At 40.9% G+C, this 17,004-nt stretch overlaps 1 protein-coding gene across 11 annotated transcripts in view; it reads right to left on the reverse strand.

Annotated features, from left to right (window-relative positions):
* Window positions 1-7,346: 7,346 nt before the first annotated feature.
* The window catches only part of ZMIZ1 (zinc finger MIZ-type containing 1), a 360,677-nt gene continuing 351,019 nt past the window's right edge, over window positions 7,347-17,004 (reverse strand). For 9 of the 11 annotated variants that reach the window (XM_074874528.1, XM_074874527.1, XM_074874535.1 and 6 more), the window contains 2 exons: window positions 15,418-15,666; window positions 7,347-11,788 (listed from right to left, as the gene is read on the reverse strand). In XM_074874528.1, coding sequence (XP_074730629.1) covers window positions 11,681-11,788; window positions 15,418-15,666 — 357 coding nt within the window. In that variant the 3' untranslated portion in view covers window positions 7,347-11,680. The remainder of the gene's footprint in view (window positions 11,789-15,417; window positions 15,667-17,004) is intronic. The other 2 variants (XR_012629622.1, XM_074874532.1) reach the window with 2 other exon arrangements.

Raw genomic sequence — 17,004 nt, forward strand, 5'->3', positions numbered from 1 at the left:
ACTTTCACGTTCCTTGTATTATAAATTAAGTTATTCTTATGAAGGTTAGAGTAATAAACCGTGTAATACAGTATGACAGAATCACACAAAGACAGCCCCAACGTGAGGAACAGCAAACTTTCAATCCTGCTTAAGTTCTGTGTTGTCAAGCATCTAGAAGTGACTTAATCAGTGACATTCACTGAATCATCTGAAAGCTGTCAATCAAGGCACTGCTCTGACCACAGAGTTCAGGGCAGAACTACACAATGTACAATTACAGACCACTGAGAAATCCTAGATGAACACCATTTTTCACGCACACGTTCCAGAAAGAACTTCATGCCCATACTTCATGCCCATTAACTGGAAGGACATCAGGGATAAATTTAGCAAGTTAGGAGTTTTCAGATAGCAATTAAACAGCCGGTGGTATTGTAGGGATGACTATAGCATGTACCATGCTTTATAACCACAGAACCATATTAGACTATGCCAAAGGATCCATCTTGTCCCAAATCCTGTCTCAAAGGAATGCCTAAGGAAGAGTGAAAACAGGGGAGGGGTGTGTTGTAGGCCAGTATGCTTTCAACCTCCTACTGCTTCCACTTCAGAGAACTTCCCAAGTTCTCTGAAAGCAAAAGAAAATACCATCTTATTTCACACTTGCAGAATAGCTTTGAACTGTTTTGCTAAGAGTTCACTGGCGTCATTGGTAGAGCAAATAGTGCACTTTTCCTCATTTGCAGGCCTTGGTGAGAAGACAAAACAACTCACTTTCTTTCACAGTGGTGACTTTTTTTATTTGGGAATATGGACTGAATTATTCTCTCTAAGCTACTGAATCACTCATTATGGTCTACTCCTGCAGAGTCAGGTGAATTAAAACTCAAGCAGATAGTATGACTAGGAACTTGTGAGTTACAGAGGTCACTTTCCAAGAAGGACCGAAAAAATGCTGCAAAAACTCTGTCAAAGACCACCATGGATCACTACCAAATGAGGCTTAAAGCTAGCTCAGCAAACTGAAATTATTTTAGATGTGCTTTGGACACATCCGTTTGAAGATATATTCATCGTTGAAATGCTGCAACATCTGGCTAGGAGATAAGTACATTTGGCTAGAAAACGTGTGCACCTGGCATCCCTGTGCTATACACGGTAGGCAACAGAGTGTGGCAGCACAGACAAAAGTGTAGATGCTTCAGCAGAGCCGGCAGCGAGGTGGGTACCCACCCCACAAATTTCATCATTCTCTCTCCCTTCCCCCAATTTCAAAAGCCAATATAGAAGTTAGAGATGGATAAACAAGGAGGATCCTTTTGATATAATAGGTATTTTTAGAAACACACCTATTAAAGGACCCTTCTTATGTCCTAGCAGAGAAATTCCTGCATAGGAAAAAGAACCTTAAATGACAGAGTAACAGTATTTCATATTGATACATTGCTTACAATTTAAGTCTTCATAAACAAGACTATGAAGTAACTGAATAAATATTACCACCAATGTGCCAAGACAGACAGGAAGCAACAACAGCAGTTAAGAGACTCTTCTAATGAAACAGAAGGAATAAATGCTTAAAACATGACCTAAATTTGGTGATTTTGATTTCAAGAGGCTTGAAATGGTGTTAACCTCCCAGCAGACAGACACTGCACTGGTAAAAAGGCAATACACATTCCTGATTCTAACTGTCCGACTTGTTTGTGACACAGGAATGTAGGTCAATTGTATTATTCAATCTTGGATTGCTGCTGTTGGATTGATCTTGGCAGCTGTAGCAAGATCACATTTTGCAGCCTACCACCTGCTAGAATGCAACTACATACAACTCATCTTTGTGGCACACTTTGATACGCTCTTCATGGGGCTGTATGCTTAGACCAAGCAAATAAAAACTCAGATATAGGCAAACTACTAAGTGGATTTCACATGAACATCACTTGATACTGTGATACAGGGAATTACCATAGTATTGAATTTAACATCGATTTTAAGAACCCTTGCACATCTGGGACCTAGTTATCTCAAGGACTCTGCTAATCTGGACTGTTAGTAGAGGGAGAGGTCATCCAGGGACTCAGCTTGATTTTAAGTGGGGAGAGCAGGAATTTGCAGTGGGCATTCTCACCCTCCACCTGCAAGGCCTGGATGTGCTGCACTTCAAAACACTCAGCATAATTTTTTCTTCAAGGTTTTGGCCAAGCTAGAAGATGAGTTGAGAGATGGAAAGGATTTCTGTGATCTGTATCTGAGATATGCATTTATTTATGAATGGGGACTAGAGTGGGGGAGGTGGTGAAAGGCCTTGCCATTATACAAAGTGATTGCAGTGTGAAATTAAGTCGTACAAGAGCTCAAAGGGCATAGAGTAGCCACACAGGTACATTTAGAGATAAAAAGAAAAAAATGCTAATAAACATTTCCCCCAATCAAGGTTTCCTCTTAGGAACTTGTAGTAACCCAGCTCACAACGTGAACCTTCTCTCCAGCACACGCTGTACATAAAGGAGGAGTTTCCCCCCATGACTTCATACTAATTACCTACAAATAGTCATACAAGAAAAACCTCAATCCACTCATGCTCTTTACAGCTGTGATTAGCATTTTCGTTTCAGAAGTTCTGAGTGACATTGCTTGCTTGGAATTCATTACTCAATCTCCCTGCATAATGTATAGAAACTCACTGCTAATACGTCAGGTTACACAGCGCCTTTACGCAGTGCCCAGGGCACCCTGCAGCTGCCTGCAGCTTCCCAGAAGGTTGTCCATACACCACTACAGCTGGTCCATGAATGTTTACGGATAGATCACAACAGCCTGGTGAGGCTGTGGGACATTTTGAATGTCTGGTTTTGGGCTACAAGAAAAATGCAGCTATTATTCCCAGTGGACACACAAAGCTTCAGGATGTCCAGATTTGTCTGTGGGTGGGTGGGGAGATGCTTTGCGTACTTATGAAACAGTATTAAGATACAACAAAAGTTATGGGAGCCTTTCTATCTTATAAAACACAAATTTCAATTATAACAGAGGGATCAGTTCAGTTTATTTACCTGTGAAGTACCACCTCTGGTCTGAGGAACAAGGAATAAGGTAATAGTATCAGAAATACTTGTAGAATTGGTTAGTCATGCTACTTCATCTGGTATGAGTAAGACGAGTCTGAAGCTTGGGATGATCTTACTGAAGATGGAACTGCGCAGGAATTACTCATCAGAGGAGACTCTTAGCAGCTCCTTCCCGGGGAGTGGAAGTCAGCACCCCATTGCCCCCCACTCCATCCCAAGAGGCTGTCGCAACAACTACTTGCATGGAAACCTACATCTCTTTTCTCACCACTACCAGCTCCTGCCATGCCTCGTCTTTTCTCTTGCTGTGTGACTGCATTGACCAGGTCTTGTTTCTGTGATATAGCAAATGTATAACTGATAAAACCAAAACCGGAGGAGTACCGACACTTCCTACAATCACTGTCAAGAACACTAGAAAATGCAGCCAGGTGAAAGAAAGGAGAAGAACAGCACACATTTAGCATTTTAAGACTGATGGGGTGGTAATACGACATTCTAGGTTGAGGTGCATTTTAGAAGTTAATTTTACTTGCAACTCAAGTGGGAAATGGTTGCAGTGTTCACAGAGGCACGGGGCTGTGCGGGACCCATGGTCCCATGCAGCACATCACCATCAGCACCCCAGATTCCCAACTATATGTTTTTCATTCTCCATCCCTGCTATAGTACTTGATTTTTTGGAATTATTTTCTCATGGGTCTTCGGTTCAATTTGGTCCCTTTTCTGATCTTTTCCCCTCCCCAGTACTTAGCAGCTTTCTACACAATTATTTGCCTTACATTGTCATGTCTTCATGACCTTTCTTCTCTACACTGTTTCTCAAGAGCTCTGCTTTAATCAGCTGTCTGGTAAAGCCTTGGGTTTTCCTTGAATTTGTCTTGTGTGTAAATCTGAACGATGACTCTTTGAGGTAACAGCTGCCTCTGTACCTTGCATAAGATTAATTATCCTGTCTGTGTTAAACTAATTTCAACTGTAATCATAGTTCTGAGACATGTTTTTCAGTTGTACTTCACAACTGGAGTTGAAAGCTAAAAATAGTCAGATAGCAGCAGTTTGAACAAGAATCACCCAGAACTTAAAGGTCCACAGATGTAACAAGACTAAAAAAATTCCACCAGTTTTTCTAATGAACAATTCTGCTGGAACCAACCTCACAATATAGAATCTCTCAGATTCCTTTCTGGTTTTTTGCCATTTCCCTACCGAAAGGATTCCTTACCATCAGCATACATCAGCATTACTGCATTAGCTACTATGGAACGTTACAACATACTTATATGACATAATGGCACATGACAATCATCCGAATACACAATATCCCACCAACTGAGCTAACAAGTTGTCAGTGTAAATTAAGGTGTGTCACATTTACAATCGAAGAACATCATTTTTGGATAATTAAGTGTTTGGTGAAATACTTAAAAGCTCAAGGTAAGAATTTCTATTAGCATTCAGAGGAGTTCAGAGTCTAGGTTTCCTTAACTTTTGATTCTGTCTCAGTGTCACTCCCGCACATTTTACCAACAGTTATCAGTGGCAATATGAAAGTAATGCTACTTCCCAGAGGGACCATCATTCGTAATTTAGAAAGGAAAACTGCTAGCCAAATAGCATTTCTTGTGAAGCAACATACTCTGCATAAGTTTATGAACTGGGTATTTTCACACCAAGCAGACATACTCAATAAAAAGGGGAAAGAGCTTAATCTCATCTAGTCCACACACTTAGAAAAGAGGTTTTTAACAGAAGGATAGACTTAAATAGCAGAAAACCAGTTATTAGGATTCAGGCGAGGAGTTTCTGCAAATGCAGATGAACTACGTAGCAAACAAACCAGTTAAATCCATCTGTACCATGCTGTTTGCTAACGCCTATAGGAGTCATAACGTTATTGCTGTCCGCTTGCTTTACAAATGAAATTGCATAATTGATTAGGGTCCTTGCCGACTATTTTTATGTTCCCCTGGAAAATTCTGTAGACTGCTGGAGACAAGATATCTCAGCAGATTTCGGAGGTCTGTCTGATACAAGAAAAATCCCGTGTTCCTTTGAGAGAGAACAAATGTGAATAGTGCACTGACACAAAGACAGACATTAGGAGTAATATCCTACATAGAGTCAGTAGGATTTCAGTGACACAGAAAGTGGAAAACTGTAATAAGGTTACACGCTCGTGATAATTCAAACTGTAAAAAAGAAAGGTTCACGACTGGAAGTTCACAATACAGGAAGATTTGTACAGACTTGGAATTTAGACAGGTAAGAGGGAAGTGGGTTCTGGTTAAAAATACATACAAATAAAAGACTAGGTACACAAATGTAAAAATACGTTGATTAGTTTTAAAGGGAAACAGAGAAGGATAACAAAGGAGAACATTATATATAGCATATTAGGTGAGAATTGTACAACCGTTTTATATGCTGTCTAGCTTACTTCTTTAAAGGAAAGCAAGCAGCTCTATTTACACAGAGGAGTCCCATCCCTACTGCCCAAGCAGAAAACAAATGGGGGGTCCTTCTTCCATGTTTCTAATTGTTTTCAGTCTCTTGCTCCCATAAAAGGCATGATAAAGTGCATGGCAACAGAATACGAAGTGCACAACCGAATAGCGTGATTCCAAGATCCATACCGATTAGGAAGAGTAGAGAAAAAGTGTAGGGAAATAAGAGTGTTGTGAAGTTGTTCAACAATTGCTAAGTGCATTGATAAGCAGCGAAGTCGCACACAGGTACTCCTGTAGGTGCTGCCTGGAAGCACACGCAGAGTGCACAACGCACAGAACACGCTGCCAGCACGCGAGACGGGAGACACCAACATCAGCGGGATACACACATCATACCTATCCTGGGTCCTCAGGTGACATCTGGGAGAAACTGCACTTTCAGAATTGTCGTAGCCTCCTCAGACTTCAAAGTAAGCTTGAAAAATGTACAGCGCTTAAGGACATCACTTGAGCTCTTCATACTTTTCTCCATTCGTACAGTGCCAAAGTGGGTTTGCACAGTGTCTCGCTGACGCTTCTTGGGAGCTTCCAGGGAAACAGAACACCAAGAACAAAATAGTCATTAATTATTGGCTGGAATGGATAAATATTTTTTCTGTTTCACTACTGAATGCACTGTAACTCAGTTTTATTTTGTTATCCCAAAAGCCCATTTTAATGGGTAGTGCCAGCAAGGAAGGCAGAAGTTGAGAGTCAGAAACAAATGATTTTTCCCAATTTTGAGAAAACAAATCTCTAGTCTAGATTTATCTGTACATATAATATATACCCATCTGTATATATACTTGCGTGTATCTCAATCAACAATAAGGACTTGTGTCCTTGTGGAGCAATTGCTGTATCTCAGTTACATACCTGTATAGATACTCACATTGTGAAATGGTTGTTCCTATGTATTTGAATGCATTTCAAAGGTGGGTTTAGACTAAACACTTCCACAAATGCCACATGGAGATACTCAGTAATTTTCTATTAAAACAAATTCTCAGATGCAAAGTGATGGGCAACTGTGGTCACGGCTAAGGTTGGGCATAGAACTCTGCTGGGACAGGACCTGTGCATGCCACGGCTGTTGTTGATATGACCCCGTGTGTATTCCTTGTGTCACAATTCCATCTGCTCACAGTTAAACAGGCAGATGAATTAAGCAGACTTTGTAACTCAAAGGCTGCATTTTGAAATAAAGTCCTTCAACTTTAAAGATGGGGATCCATTAAAAAAACCCATCTCATTTTAGTCATCTTCCAAGGTCACTAATTTCACTCCCTCCACACGTGCCGACACCTCCTTTCCTGTTACTCATATCATGCAAAGATTTCATTTCAAAGTAATTACTTGTATAGGTGATACACAGTGCCTCATGTACTGAACTGCAAGTCACCAACACCTTGCTCAGCAGGGACTTTTTTTCTATGTGATCCCATGCCTACCAGTAAACTTGCATTCATAGTCTTTTATCCTGCCTCTCTTCCAGGGCAGTTCATGCTTTTCCCCTCCTGCACCAAGTCCTGCTCCCTCACAAGGTACATCCTGTGCAACTGACTTCCACAGTAACACAAACCAGGAGGGCAAAGCGGAAGTTGGTAGTTTCAAAAAGAAACTCAGAATTTACAAAGCAGCTGCCAATTAGCCAGACCTTAATTTTGCAAATTTATTTAGGAAAAAAAAAAAATTAACATGAGCAAATGAGAATACTTCAGTGTTACAACAGAGTATATAAATGTCTAGCAATAGTCAAATAATTTGATCTTTAAATACAAAATAACCACATGAACACCTAATATACAGGTTTCATCTGAATACATATTTATTAGATAAATATTAGGTTGTCACATCATCTAACTACATACAGTTTTGCAAGACTAAAAATCACAATTATTTTTTCTGACCAGTTTAAAGTATGAAATGATTGCATTGTACTGTACATACAATGTACAAACAAAGACAATGGCCATTTTTGCATGTTACTTCAGATTGTACTTTTTTTTTTTAATTCTCCTCTGATCGTGATATCAAAAATTGTACAAAGTATGAATTTGGTTACAATTTTTTTTTTAATCCCCTTATTTTTCTTCATTATTTCTGTAGCACCCTAAAAATACACAGGTGATAGACTAGTACACGTAAGCTAAATATTACATGTAGATAAAACAAAACAAAGGATCAGAGTATATTACAGAAGTGAAAGTGAAACAAATGCCGAGACTCCACGAACGCTAACAAACAGGATTCATTTTCCACATAAGATGGAGCTTCAAGCTTTTTTTTTCCTGCGAAATAAAAACAATGCACATTCCAAGGAAAATGAATGCATTTCTGTTAACATGTCTCTATTTGTCATTTACATATGTACAGCTGTCCCTTGAGTCTCCGCTGCAGACATTGGCGTGTATCTGTCAGTCCTATAATAATGTCTTGGCAGCAGAACTGTAGATCTCTGTGGGTTCTTTCCCAGATGAACTTCCATAGGGAAACAATTAAAAAGTAAACAAAGAAAAAAAAGAAGAATAAAAATACTACTGGAATTTCATATAATAATTAAGCTTTAAAAGAAATGACTGTGATTACCCTATTTGCTAGGTTTTCTTCTCTAAACTTTAATACGGCAGTGAACAGATAAAAAAATAACTAAATTTTCATTTAGAAGCTTTTTCATATGAACTCCACTATACAGTACCTGATTTTAGCTGACAGGTAAGTTTTAAAACTGTCTCAAATGTCCAACATTTGGGTGATGGGTAAAAATCGTATTTTCTCTCTTACGTTCTGCTTAGAAACCAAGCGTTTCTGTAAGCTTAAAAATGTCAACCGTCCACTTTAATTCTCTATTACTGTACAAAGCAGATGCAAACACTGCTCCAAACATATTGCTAATATCTATGGGGTTTTTTTTCCCTTTATTCTTTCCAACAGGTACTTTTAAATGATACATTTTAAATACTACCAGTTAGCAAAAGGTCAATCCTTAACATACCTGGTTTAAAATACTAATGTGTTTAAGAGAAAAATCATTTTAGGTGACTAACTTAGCTGCTCAGGAATCAATGGAGGGCGGAACATTAAATAGAATCAATTAAAAAACTCTGAGCAACCAGTTCCAACTAATAGTGAAAAATCTTCTTTATTCCCAAACCTATGGCTTAAGAAACTTCCCCCCCAAACAAAAACCCCAAACTCTAAGGGCATAAAGTCAGTTTATTATTAGCCACCCCTGCAAATGACTTCAATAAACAATGCAGCAAAAATACAGGGGGAAAATACTACAGTAAAATGGCTACAAACCACATCTGTAACTGAAGAACGGTCTTTCCTAGGAATTGTGTGATAGCAGCACCACACCACAACCATATTACCATGTATTACACCAAGGTATCTTTAACATTCTGCAGAGATCCTCTACAGGTTGTCAAGCCTACATAACAAAAAAGACACTTCTAAGCAGAATAAAATATACTATACTGTTTCCCTCCCCCACCCACCAACATCCCTAAGTGTTACCGTGCCCCAGCTGCAGAGACCGGAGCACCAACATAGTGATATAAACATGGTACCTTACATACTTGCTGTTTGCCTTAGTGCATCTTTACCTGTTCAGACAGCTGGTCCTAGGCGTTCCGCTCACTTGGGCAAACAGACAAAATCTCTGCCATTACCAGTCCACAATCACCCACAGTCAATGAACATCGGTCGGTTAGTTGGGGGTTTTTTTGCCCTAGGCAATCACTTATTATTATGTTTCCATGACAGAGCTGGGCCCTGATTGTCCAGGTACTGCCTGATGTATCAATTCATTCATCACATAAATGGATATGAAATTTGCGCTAATTTATCAAAAGAAAACAGGGGGGAAAAAAAAAAAAGAAAAAAACCAATTCCCTTATTCTGTTAAAGAACCCTCAATTTTCTTTTTTAAAAAAGGACCCATATTTTTCTTCAGACAAGGTATTTAAAAACACCAGCAAAAGTATAACCAGATCATGAAAATGTTGAATATTATCAAAGACGATACTAAAATATTCACAAAGATATTTACAATAGCAATTCTTAAAATAATTGATTTTGCATAATGAACAGCGCCTTTCTTAAAAAAACTTGAAACAGGAAAAATATAAGTGTGGGACCATCTCTACATAATGTTTGACAGATTCAATACTCCTACTGGAAAATAAAAGAACTAAACCGCCATTTCCTTTAATATCTACAGCAAGGTGCTGCTGACTAGCATATATATATCATGACGCATGTACAGCAGTAGTGGGAAACATTAACAAAAAGAGCAAAATAAAACAAAAACTGCAAAGAATTTACAAACATGACTTTGGTGAGGAAAGCAAATCCAGAGTCGTAAGCACAGAGCATGCCATTTACAGCCACTGCAAACTAAACACAGAGGGCTAGGAAACTATCTAGTCAAACTGGCAGGAACAAACAAAATTTTGCCTGGCACTTCAGTTTAAAACGTATTGTGGTGAGCAAACAAAGGGTGTTTGATTGGATTTGGGATGAGGAAAAGGAGTAGGGGCAAATTTGCTTTAGTAACAAAAAGAAACAAAACCAATAACTACAGTGGGCAAAAGCTGAAATGTTGCACCACAAGGGCAAAGTTGGCACACATGCACTTCTTACACAGCTACTGTACATCATTTATAAGAGAGAGAAAGAGAGAGAGAGAGACGAAGAGCACAGAAATGGGCACAGAAGCAATAGGAAGCTCATGCAGGAGCAGCAACCACACGAGAAGCACAGATCACAGGGGCAAGACAGTGATTGTGGCAGCAGGGTCTCTTGAGGGCAGTAGCAATCCTCCGACAGTTACTTATTCTCCCCATGCCCAGTCCTTCAGGAGAAAGAGCTCATCCCAGCAGCCAAAGTTTAAAAAAAGAAACTGAAGGAGGAGAAAAGAAAAAGGCTGAACTATCTGTACCAGTCACAAAAACAGAACGCAAAGCAAAACAAAAATGAAGCTGTAAGATGTCTGTTCAATGTCAATGCCCCTTCTCAAGCCGATTATTAAAAATAATTATGCAGATAGTGATGTTGCTCTCCCTCCATCCTGCAATGATTTCCTGGCTGCCTTCAACCCAGCTTGTCTTACTATGTATTGTGCAGTACAGACAGTGACACAGACACTCGGGGCACCGAAGGCTGTAGGTAATAATCAGGAACAGTTTGGTTTGCATCCCCCCTCCCTCTCTTTTCCATTCCATATGGCATATATGGCAAAAAGATCTATTACAGCAATCTCAACAGCTGGATGTTAACGCAGCCACAAACAGTACTGATTTGAAACCAAAACCACAAAAAAATATCCCTAGACATTGCAAACACTATTTTTTTAATTTTTCCTGGGTGTTTCCAATCTGTGTGTTGGCCAGAGGAATCCTCCGCAAAGAGGTGGTTAAGATTCCTGCACCTGCAGAAATACCAACACCCATGGCTGCAGCCTGGAGATTCTCAGGACTCTGTTACTGAAGTTGCATTAGCTAAACTGCTGGCTCCCTCTGATGGGCCTGTATGTCTTCCCTATCTTTGCCACTTGACTGTAGGATTTGTGCTTTTTTGAGCTTTGTATGTGTTTTCATTTTTCGTGTGTGGCCAGGACAATCACTCCAACGCAAACCTGTGGTTGGAGAAGGGCAGAGGGGAGGTGGGGTGGAGGGAGATACAGTTTCAAAAAAAATGGAAGAACACACATTGGAAGGACACTCTGAGACGGGTCAATTAAAGACGGTTCCTTTTTGTTGCCTTTTCTTCCCTTGCCAAGATTCATTTTTGCCAAGATACTTCACACTATGTTTATCACAGAACTCTCTCTCTAGAGGATGAACAACAAATGGGGTTTCCAATAGCTGCACAACTGTCTATGCTTCTTTGTCACATGTAGCATGGCAGACTCGGAGATTACTGCATTTATTTATTTTTTTGTATTTTTTCTCCCGTCACTTTCGCAGTCTTTGAAGCTGACAAAAGCAGTTCTGAGATGAAGAAAGCAGGGAGTGCACCATTGGATCAAGTTGTGAGTTTTTTCTTCTCTTGTGGAAAAGGAGTGTTAAGATTCCTCGCTGTGCAGCCACACAAGTGTGAACAAGTGAAAGGGATGGGAGAATACATATGGTTTCAGTTGTTCTCAAAGAGAGACAGAAGGTCATCATTGCTATTGCTTGGCAAATCGGGAGGATCCAGGTACGAAAGCAGCTCATCTGGATTTGTGAGTTCTGGAAGCAGCTATAAAATATAAAGATAAAAGGGAAATTACAGATAACAGAAACACAACTGAGAAAAAAGGGATTAAATGCCACACATTCCTGGAAACTGGCTTTCATATGAATATAAACAAATAAATTGGAAGGCAGTGACACAAACCTAACACCCTAAGATGATGCAGTATCCACTTGTTTGTGAGTCTGCATTACTCAGTTTTCACCTGTGAGTTACATTACCATCTCAATTAGGGTTTCTCAATAAACCTCCCCATCACAAAGTTCATCAATAAACAAAGTATATTTCCTGGCTAGTGATGCTGACAAAAACTCAGTAAGTGCTTGTTACGTTATGTTAGTTTCATATAAAGCACTGAATGAAAACCTGAAACATGCAGTTTGAGCAATACCTATTTGAGCTTTAACGTAGATCAACACAGACTGGTCTATCTGACTCGCACATATCGGTGTGGTGATCACCCGAAGCCTGCATCCCTACAGAAAGAGGCAGCCCTGTCCTTTCCGCACTCCCCAGCCACCCCCCAACCCCTCTGTGCACTGATGTAAGCTCTTGGGCAGTGAGCTGGAGCAGGGAACTTGTCCAGGGTTAAAACCAGCCCAGAAAGGAAAAAAAACCCCAAACAAACAAACTAGAAAAAAAACAACTGAGAAGGAGTATGGGGAGAGGAGTGGCAAGGCAGGTGGGCAAGTCCCTGTCCTTTCTGTGGCAGTAAGTTTACAGTGGTTGGAAGTACCTACTCGACTACAGCATCACATGCAATTCCAGACATTTTAAAGGGCCAGGGGCATAACAACCCATCCAACAAGATGCACTAATCTCCACAATATTTTAAAGTATCAAAAGGAACAGTTGTGCAGGTTTTATTTACATTTTTATTAATATTGTGTTTCAAATAGAAAAATTTGTTTTCCCAAACATCAGATTCTTTTTCATCTGCAGATAACAAGCAAATTGTAACTCCTGGGTTGTGTACCAGGCAATGTTTTCTACTTTATTCTGCATCTCGCCATATCCTAGTCAAAAGTAGAAGTGTCATATATAAAAAATGGCAGGGAAGAGTTTGTAACAAACTCCCTTTATATTCAGTGTTGTGTTAAAGCAAAGACAGGAAAACATAGGACTGCTTTAACAAACTTAATAGTACGTATGAGAAATTAATTTTAAGTTGTTCTGTTTTCAAATAATATAAAACTAAAAGCTTGACTGCATCACATTTAGCATGCAAATACTTATATGCTTCTGTTACTCCTGTGCAAATGCAGCTTCATCTTCTAATGTTATATGGATGAACATATTTTTCAATAAGCTAAACATGAAATGCAGGAAGAAGTTTATTATTTCCTAAGCAGTTTGAAAAAAATGCAATGTCAAGTTTACATAAACAGAATCTCCCAGAATGAATGCTCTTCTTAAAATACTGCCTCCTTTTATTCATGGTAAAAATGCTATTGTCATAGTACTAGACTAAAGATATAAGGCTTTTAAATGTATTTCACCTGCTACCGCAATTTTTCATGAACACCTAGTACAGAAGCCCAAAAGAGAATTGCGGCCCCATCAAATGAGTAAAAAGTAAAAAATGGTTGAATTTGTCCTACAATTTTACAACCTAATTCTTAAAAATCTAACATAACATCTCTAGACTCATTCTTGTATACAGGGGATTTAAAAAAAATGCTTTTTTAGAAAGGTGAAAGTTTTAAACGATATGCTCAGTATCTCTGAAGAGGAAGTCTTCTAAGTTTTGAGGGTGACCTTGGCTTGCCTTGGTCACAAGCGCCAGGCAGCACAACCTGCCTCCTGCCCAGCTGGTGTGAAAGGACACGCTGGGTGGCGAGAGTGCTGCGCTGGAGCAGAGCTAAGAGATGGAGGAGCAACGGGGGCAGAAGCTATGGGAACATGCTAGACTTAGGGGCAGAATTTGGAGAGGTGCACCCAGTGCTCCTGAAGCGAGTATTTGAGAGGTCTAACCAGTCATTTGAGTCTTGTGCCTCTGCTGTCAGAGGGGCAAGTGCAGATGACCTGTATCTATAGCTGTATCTATACAAGATATAGCCTCTAACCCAGGTTAAACCTTAAGACTGCATCACACAGACGTCCTAAAGAATTAACATGATGTTGTCAGTAGGGAGCGGACCAAGCTGCCCATGGTATGGTCCCTTGTTTTAGTTTGCTGCATGGGACTTTATTCAGCCTGGTTCCACAACACAGCCACTGAAAGTTAAACCAATTAAAATAATCCACCTGAGGATGACTGAGCTCACAGATATTTCAAAGAACTATATTCCCCACACTGTAGAGCACTTGCCTTCTCACTCAGCTAGGATAATTTCGGCCTCCCATAAGAATCCAGCATGCCTCCATCAGTGATAACCATGGTACTGTGATAAATGTCCAGGTTTTTTTACTTTGCTTTTCATCGAGGAATGAGTGTCTGACCCGTAACAGCATACTTTTATGTTTCTTAAATATTTGAAGAAAAAAATGACATTTTTATTTCACCTATTAATATTGCTCATACTGGGTCCTTAAGGGTTCAGAACTCTAATTGCCACATGAACTATCGTTCCCGAAGGATGTGCACGTGACTGCGTTGTGTGAAACAGCAGCAGCCTGGTTCAGATAGAAGTTACTCCACTGAGCACTGTTCCTGCAACTGGAGCATCCATCCCTCCCCTAACCCCTTTCCTCTCTGTGAGGCTACCTCATGTGTGACACGGAAGACGTAACTATACAGCAACAGTAATTACAGATATAAATCCGAGGCACAGAGGTGAGCATTTCTCGAAGAAAATTACACTGTGCAGCAGCAGACTTTGGAACAGACAGAAGATACACATACGGGAATGCACAACAAACAAAAATCCAATCCTAGCGCTAAGGAATTTGTATTTTGGGAGGTAGGCGGTTAACCAGAGAGATACCTCAGGTAATTCAGTTCCAACTCCGCTGAATGGATGGTAGAAGATGGAAGATTACTTTTGTCCTTAAAACTAGGTTTATCTTTTAATTGTGAGCTGCCTTCCATAGTGGCTAAGGAGGCAGAAATGGTGTACTGTGAGGAAGAACTTGTGCTGCTGAGCTACCCGCACAAGCGGGTGTGGATGGGCACAGCCTGTTTTTGGCCACAGGGAGCAGGGAGAGTGCCATGGGGTGGGCTGGTACAGATCCCCCTTGCACTGGCCAGGGCATGCTGCAGGGCTCTGCGTGCAGCTTGCTTGGCACAGCTCCACCACAGTCAGAACCACACACACCTGCGTCCTTCCTCTTATTCAGGCACTGCGATGGCTTCAGGGTCTAGATGAGTACACAGGAGCCCCGTCCAGCGATCAGAGAGAAGAGAGGAGATGGCTCCTCACCTGGTGCCTGAACTGTCGCTTGAAGAAATGCCTGCCTTGCTGCTAGGAAGAGGCTGTGGCTCGCACGCCATGCAGCTGCTCAAACCAGAACCATTCTCCCAGCAAGCCAGGAGCACCCTGACACCTCGGCTGCAGCATCTGCACCCATGTACCAAAGCATGAAAGGATGGCATGTGCTGTGGAAGCGGCTCCCCGTCCCCGCAACCCCCACCCTCCCGCCGCGATGCGAAGCACACGCTATGGCAGGCAGATGATAGTATGACACAGACTTACATCCAGCGAGGGCTCCGGCATGTCGGGTGCTCCCTGTCCACCAGCCTGACCCTCTAAGGCTGAGGAGGGATTAAAGGTCAGGTCACTGTGTGGATGGTTGCTAGAAGCGGCCGGGGGCGGCTGCCGGGACTGCTGGGTAGGAGGCCCGCTGTGATGTAATGGCTGCCCTGACTGGCTGCTGGGGTGAGGGACGTGCAAACCTTGCTGCATGGAAGTATGGGACTGATCAGTGCTGCCGGGATGAGGGATCTGCGGAGGAGGAAAAAAGCAGGAAAAGAAAGTGAGGCCACAAGGTACAGTGCTCGCGGTGCCTGACTCTGTAACCGCATGTTACAAAAAGAAGTAACTTAAATAAATTAAAAAAAGACACACACAACAAAAACCAAAACAAAACCAAAAAAGAAATAAAAAAGTGCAATTGGAAAAGAAAACTCCATATCCCAATGCTGGAGGAAGTGTTTCAGCTTTTTGAAGGTTATCTGGAAGGGGGAGATAAATCCATTGGATTTGTGCTGTTGTTTTGCTTCCTTGTGATGTGGGAAACTGTGCTTGAAGATGCAAAATGACCAACCCCACAGAGGAGGGAAGGAGGCTTACGGGTGTTGCTCAGCATTAGCAAGGCGATGCTTTTGCCCCAAAAAATTCATGAATGAAGAATTTGTTGAATAAGGATCCCTACACCAGGAAACTGATTAACTGAGAAAATGCATCATTTCTGCTCATCTCCCTTATTGGGTAGCTTCCTGACACCGCCTGCCTATTCGTGTTCCAGCTCATTACAAACGCCTTGCAAAGACCAGGTCTTCCCCACTCCTCCCCTCCTTTTCAGAATGCAACACCCCTTTTTAAGGGCTGAAGATTTTTCTCGCTGATATTCATGGGTTCTGATGGTTGACAAAAAAAGAAGTCAGCTCAGCTAGTGAGCTCCCCACCCATCAGCAGAGCTGCTGTAGGTGGCTGCATACCTGCTGACTGTGAAGTACAATGCATTAGCCTTAAACTAAGCTAATGATCACAGTTCTATTTTGTATTCATGCCATGGGTAAGTTCTCTAGCAAAAGCTCAGTACTTTGTATGTTTTCCGTAGAGAATAAACTACCAAACCACATGCATCTTGCAAATCCCATTATGGAAGAAGGGGGAAAATGTCTTTCTCACATGACAGAGAAGCAACAAAAATGCACAAGCCCAATTCTTCCTTCTGCTGCATGTCACTTTTAATGCTAGTGGATTCTCTGGGGCTTGACCTTGGTGCCATGAGAAAGAAGCGTCTGAATCCTTCAGAATCACATGTCTCATATTAATTGGGTATATGGAGAAGCAAAAAATGTAAACATTTTTTGAGGAATGCTACAGATTGCCACAAAGTGGAGCTGAAATAACAGATACATACGACAACAGCATGAAATTCATCCAGCCAAGCCAACAGAAACCAGCAAAATGCTATGTCAGCATTGACCCTTTCATATCACAGTAAACTGCAAGGTTATTTTAATCTTAGTCTTCAGTTTTGGAAAGCAAAAGGGCGATTATTATGAAACTTAATTAAAATGTTCCCACAAAACTTAAAAAAAAATACAGAAACAA

Source organism: Strix uralensis, chromosome 7, assembly GCF_047716275.1.
Source record: "Strix uralensis isolate ZFMK-TIS-50842 chromosome 7, bStrUra1, whole genome shotgun sequence".
NCBI classification, from domain to species: Eukaryota; Metazoa; Chordata; class Aves; order Strigiformes; family Strigidae; genus Strix; species Strix uralensis.